Source organism: Mesocricetus auratus, unplaced genomic scaffold (assembly GCF_017639785.1).
Source record: "Mesocricetus auratus isolate SY011 unplaced genomic scaffold, BCM_Maur_2.0 Super-Scaffold_100707, whole genome shotgun sequence".
In the NCBI taxonomy this organism is placed as follows: Eukaryota; Metazoa; Chordata; class Mammalia; order Rodentia; family Cricetidae; genus Mesocricetus; species Mesocricetus auratus.
The window spans coordinates 10,983,717-10,989,716 of NW_024429269.1; the positions used below are offsets into that span (position 1 = coordinate 10,983,717).

The following is a 6,000-nucleotide window of genomic DNA, read 5'->3' on the forward strand; positions in this document are numbered from 1 at the left end:
CAGGCTGGGCTCGAACTCACAGAGATCCACCTGCCTCTGCCTCCCGAGTGCTGGGATTAAAGGCGAGCGCCACCACCACCTGGCTTCCTCCTCCTCCTCCTCCCTAAAAACCACTAGATTACATACCTAAAGCTAGCCCCCAAGGTCCATTCCCTTAATTTGGCCACTGACTTATTCCTGAGACAAAATACCAAGGTCCAGTGATCAAAATTCATTATTTAGCTAGCATGTCCAATCAGGATTTACTAGCTCACCCAAGTACAGACTCCCCATTTTCTCCTTAAAAAACCTACTCCTGCAAAAACCAAGCAAACAAACAAAACAACAGCAAAAAACTCCACTTACTTGCTTGCTTAATAAATGATCTTTTGCTTAATTTATCTTTGGGTGTTGGCGCATGAAACCCAGAGCCCAGTGCCATGCTAGACTGAGCTACATATCCACCGTTTAAATGTTATCTTTATTTAGCCTGTTGTGTTTAATTTATTTCTCTTCCAGGGTTTTTGTTTGTGTTTAGTTTTCTTAATTCTCCCCCAAAGATTCACCCAGGCCTGGGGAGACATACCGAGTGAACACAGATGAGGCTGCCTTTTGACTGCAGGGCAGAGGAAGCCCTAGAAGCAGGCCTGGGTTCTCAGCTGAGAACGTGGGTCCTGCCCTGTCCCTGGCAGCTCTTTGGACTTTGTGTTTTGCTGTCTCTGTGGAGGGACAACATCTCAGAGCCTGGAAACCCCAGATCCCTCTGGGTGAATTGGTTGGTTACCAGCTTCTTGTGTTGTAGATACTCACCTGGATTTTGAGCAGGAAGCCTGCTGGAGGTCTTGTCTGTCTATGTTGAGCCATCGTGACTCGTGGGAGCAGCTGAGCTAAAGACAAGGCCTGGTGCTGGAGTGGACCCAGCTGCCTGGACAGCTCTGTCCTTAGAGGACATCCAATATTGTCATTCCGTTTTTGGGCACTTCTGACCTGTTTTCATAAAGTCTGTGAAACTCTGATAAGTCAGATGAATCCATGTAGGTGTGGGTTCATGAACTGGGTCAAAACTAGACCTTAGGTTTTGGTTACAATAAGGTTCTTCAAGAAAACTGACACCCAGTGTTGGGGGTGGGTGGGTGTCCATCAGGTATGGGTGGCCAGCCAAAGATGGCGTGTCTCACCCCATGTATTCGACAGGCAGGGTTTCCTGTTGGTGGAATGTTAGTTAGGGTTCAGGGAGCCCCCTGCTTTATTCTGAGGGGCTCACAGAGAGAGAACTGGGAGTCAGCAAGATAAGCTAACTCTATTTTTTTTGGGAATCAGCTCCTCTCTGTGTTTTCACTGTCCATACAAGCATCTCCTAAGAAATTAAGTTCATGGCCAGGGAGTTGAGAGCAGCAGTTAAGAGCCCTGGCTGCTATTCCAGAGGATTGGAGCGTCACTCCCTGTACCCACATGGAGTCTCACAACCACAGCACAGACACACATGCAGCAAAAAACACCTACATACATGAAATAAGAACAAATACATCTTTTAAAAACATGAAGTTTAACTTCTGCAGAGCCAAACTTTCCAAGGGCTGTGGAAGAGCCATTCCTAATACCCTCTTCCAAACCCACATGCACCAAGGATGCACATGGTGCATATATATACATACAGGCAGGCAAAACATTCACACACATAAAATGAAAATATAAATAAATCTACAAAAAGAGGAAGAAATGTCCCTTTGAATTTTCAGGAATTTTATAGAAGGCAGTAGAGAAAGTTCTAGAAAGTCTCTGTGAGAGTGGAATGATTTCAGGATAGTGGAAGTTGAACATTTGTTGAGGGAATATAAAGTAACACAGAGATAAAGGATGATCGGTGTATCAAATCCCTCCAGGCTGCTGCTTACATTGTCTGGGGAGATGGAGCTGGCTCTTGAGAGGGGCTAGGGCTCCATTTTCACTATAAGCTGGTTAAACATGCAGCCACGTTAAGTTTCTAACTTTCTCCTGTGATGCTTTGGGTTTAAGTCTCCCAGACACTCTGTGTGGAATGCTTGGTGACCAGCTCCTGGTGTTATTCGGGAAGTGGTTTGGGATCTTTAAGAGGCAGGATCCTGAGCCATTGAGATGGTTCAGGGGTAAAGGGCTCTGCCACCAAGCCTGAGGACCTGAATTTGACTCTCAGAACCCACATAGTAGAAGGAGAGAACCAGCTCCCACAGCTGTTCTCTGACCTACACACGGTTTGACACACGCAAGCATACGTGTCATAAATTTGTTTTAAAAGGGGCAGGGTTCATTTAGAAACAAGTTAGACCACTGGGGGTGTGCCCTGGAATGGGATATTGGGAGGCTGGCCTCTTCCGGTGTGTATCCTGGTCATCATGAGGTGAGCAGTTTTTCTGCATCATGTCTTCCACACCATGGGGTTCTGCTTGCCACCGGCCCAAAGCAATGGGGAGATCCATCAGCTTGGCTGAGCTGGGGCAGCGCAGCTTAGAGGGCTGGCGGCTAAGGCAGGTCTGGCTCCAGCACGCCGATGGCTGTGCAAGTGAGTGGTGAGCACTGTCCTGATGCAGCTCACCGCGTCCCCACACTCGATTAGCCTAGGAATTTTGTCATAATGACGGAAGCTGACTAACTTGTCATCAGTTAACATATTTCAAATATATTCCGTCCTGTGTCTCTTGCTCCTAACTCCAAATGAGTACATTGCAGTTGTGTGTAGATTTTATTATTGTTAGTGCAAATGAATAAACAGATAGGAAAAGTGGACAAAATGCTTAATTTCTTAAGGGAAAGACATTTACCTGGTTTTCTGGTCCCTGGCAATCCTAAGCCAACAGGAGCTTGCAGAGGTCTAACCTGCTGAGAGCTAACATGTATGCAGTGAGATCGATCGCTCTTTTAAAACCAGCCAATGGTTAACTGCAGGTGCTAATGACAGAAATGCTGGTCGGCTTTAATAGTTTACCCTTCAAAATGATTTCTCAGGATGGGTGTGGAAGGTGCACACCTGTCATCCCAGTATTTGGGAAGTAAAAGTAGGAGGGGCTGTTCAAAGTCAGCCTTGGCTACAAGGTGATTTTGGGGCCAGCCTGAGCTACATGAGACTCAGTCTGAACACACACACACTCTTTGGCCTTTGTCTTCATGGGGTAGATGAACAAGCGTTGGGGGCTGTGCAAATTCTGCAATTCTTTTTGTGTGACCCACTGCTGAGGGTTTCGAACTCTGGGAGACTGAATATGGGCCTGGGGGCTCTCCCAGTGGTAGAACTCATGTCCAGTACCACAAAAGGGAAAAAAAATGGACCAGAGTCAGCACAGCCAGGACATGTGGACATGTTGGCCTCTGGGATCCAGGCCTGGCTTCTGACTTGTCTCTAACCTGTGCCTCCTCTTGCAGCCCCTCGGCTCAGCATATAGAGGAAGAGGAGGGAGCTGAGTGTCCGGGGCAGGTGGCTATACTTCAGAAAGGTGCCCAGGATACACACAGGCTTGTGCTTACTCTGTAGCTCACCTGGGTTCCATGTCTATTTAATCTTGGCGTCAGCCCACACAGCCCTGCGCTGCTTGTACGGACTGTGTGCCTCCTCTTCCTCCTCCTCCTCCTCCTCCTCCTCCTCCTCCCTAATTTCTCCACCAAAACCCTGCAGTAGGGAAACTGACCAGCGGGCTGGGCGGGGACAGCCTGTGCACAGGGGTTCAGGCAGGCCTGTCTCCAGCCCTCGTTATGGAAGTGTAGCAAGTGGTGAATGCAACCCCGGTCCAGGTCTCACCGCTCATAAATACCAGATAAGGCATAACCTGACCTTGAGACTTAAGCATGTGATAAGGAGGGAGTGACTTGAGTTTTGACATCGGGGTGCATGGAGAATGAATTGAAGCCATTCATGGTGATTCATGCCTCTATGCCAGCACTTGGGAGGCTGCGGCAAGAGGATTACCGTGAGCTTAAGGCTACAGTGGGCCACAGAGTGAAACTCTGTCTCTGAAAAGGAGGGTGGGGGAAGGAGGGGAGCCTGAAGATGTACTTATTTAGCATCCATAGAACCTTTGATTCCATCCCCAACTCCACCGAAAGCACGAGTGGTGGCACATGCCTGTAATCCCAGCACTTGAATAGTGGGCATGGGACCAGACATTCCAAGTCATCTATGTAGCCTGGGCTACATGAGCTCTTGTGTCAGAAAGAAAGACAAGGGGTGGGAGGCAAAAGGAAAGAGAAAACGAAGAGAAAAATGCACTGAAGCTCAGCACAGACCCTTAGCAGTACCTAGGTGAAAGAGGTGCTTTGTGCATGTCAGAGTGTGAGCGCCACTGACCGAGGACCCCGAGATGCACTGGTGTGGGGCACATGGCAGGCCTGAGGGGCTCCCCTTCTGGGGAGGGTCTTGCTTGCCAAGGTCAGCAGGTGGCTCATCTCCTGCCTCTTCTGTGTAGATTCCCTCTCCACAGGGCAGAAGCTTCTGCGTAGATCTGTTTAGACTTACAGAATGTTGATGCTAGTGTGTGGGTTCCTGTTTTCATGCCATTTCAGGTATGGTAAGCTACTGTGGCAGGTACAGTGATGGAATGAAGCGTGTCCTCAAGACTTTTGGACCTGTTCCAGAGTTCTCAGGGGCCACAGTGGAGAAAGTTAACCAGGTATGTGGACTCCCCAGGGGCATGCAAGCTGGCACACACTGGCCATCTCCCTCCCGTGCCACCTGTGGGTGGGGCTTTGTCCACCTGTGGGTGGGGCTTTGTCAGTAGCTGCAGTCTTGACCCTTGGTTCTGATGGTTACTCCTTCCTGACTGTGCAGTTTCATCCTGGCCCTCAGGATCCTTAAGGGTCAGGTGATGGTGACCAGCATCTCATTTTTACTTGTCTTGGGGGATGCTGGAGATCTGGAGCTTGTGTTAACTAACTGTGGGGTTTGTGCTTCTGTGTCTTTGGAAGTGGTGTACACACAGCTGGCATAAACAGGAAAGACAGTTACCCTCATGGCAGATTATTTTTCTGCATGTGTTCTCTGTTTTTCCTCCCCTTTCCTTCTCTCAGGACATGTGTATGAAGGTTCCTGATGATCCAGAACACTTAGCTGCCAGAAGGCAATGGAGGGACGACTGTCTCATGAAACTCGCCAAACTGAAGCACCAGGTGCAGCCCCAGTAAATTTCTTGTAATGCCACCATCACTCCTTTCTGGGAAGCTCTGTCTGGCGAGATGAGAAGCTCTTGATCCAATCCCTATGCAGCATCGGGAAGCCCAGGAAGCCGGCCTGAAGACCAGGTTTGCTCCCCGGTATTCCACTGCGAGCAGCTGTAGACACCAAGTGTCTTCAGGTCTCTCCTGCCTAAGCCTGCATTGGGCTATCAGAGCACTGCTTGGGCTCTGAGGCATCGTGCATTTCCAGGTGATAATTGCAGTTTCCTGTTATCTTAATCTACTACAAAAGAATTTTTGTAATCATTTTCTCACCCCCTGAGTGCCCTGTGACCCTGCATTATGAAGCAATCACCTTTATCTTGAATGAATAATATTCTGAATAAAAGTCTTGATTCCATGAGGGCAGTCAATTTCTACACACACACACACACACATACACACACACACACACACACACACACACACACATAAACAAATGTGCAAATGGTCCCCCAGTTTGGGCCAGTACCTTCCCAAGCTAGTTTAGTTGTGCCCTGTAGTCTTCTGGTCAGATATGTTTAAGGAGCATGTGGACTGCACTAAATGAGTGGTGTAGAGTTCACCAGGCAAGACATCAGCTCTAACAGTCATTTCTAGAACCTCTTTCAACCTGAAGTCTGTTGCTGGCACAAGCTTCCAGAGCGCTCTGAGGACACCAAGGCGTGCATCTCTCCGCAGCAACTCTGATCGCTGGCCACCATTACCCGGCTCCTCAACAGCGCTGGCAAGGCACTGGCCTTGCAGTTTTGGGTGGTGGGAGTCTTAGTGTCATGAGGTAGGGAGCTGCATTTCCTCAGGGTGGAGGCAATTGTGGTGTGGGAAGCTGTGACTTTGACTAGA

The 6,000-nt window shown here is 48.8% G+C and overlaps 1 protein-coding gene across 1 annotated transcript in view; it reads left to right on the forward strand.

Moving 5' to 3' along the window:
* The window catches only part of Cryl1 (crystallin lambda 1), a 101,866-nt gene extending 96,348 nt beyond the window's left edge, over positions 1-5,518 (forward strand). The window contains exons 7-8 of the mRNA XM_040740652.1: positions 4,510-4,616; positions 5,014-5,518. Coding sequence (XP_040596586.1) covers positions 4,510-4,616; positions 5,014-5,127 — 221 coding nt within the window. The 3' untranslated portion in view covers positions 5,128-5,518. The remainder of the gene's footprint in view (positions 1-4,509; positions 4,617-5,013) is intronic.
* The last annotated feature ends 482 nt before the right edge of the window (positions 5,519-6,000 follow it).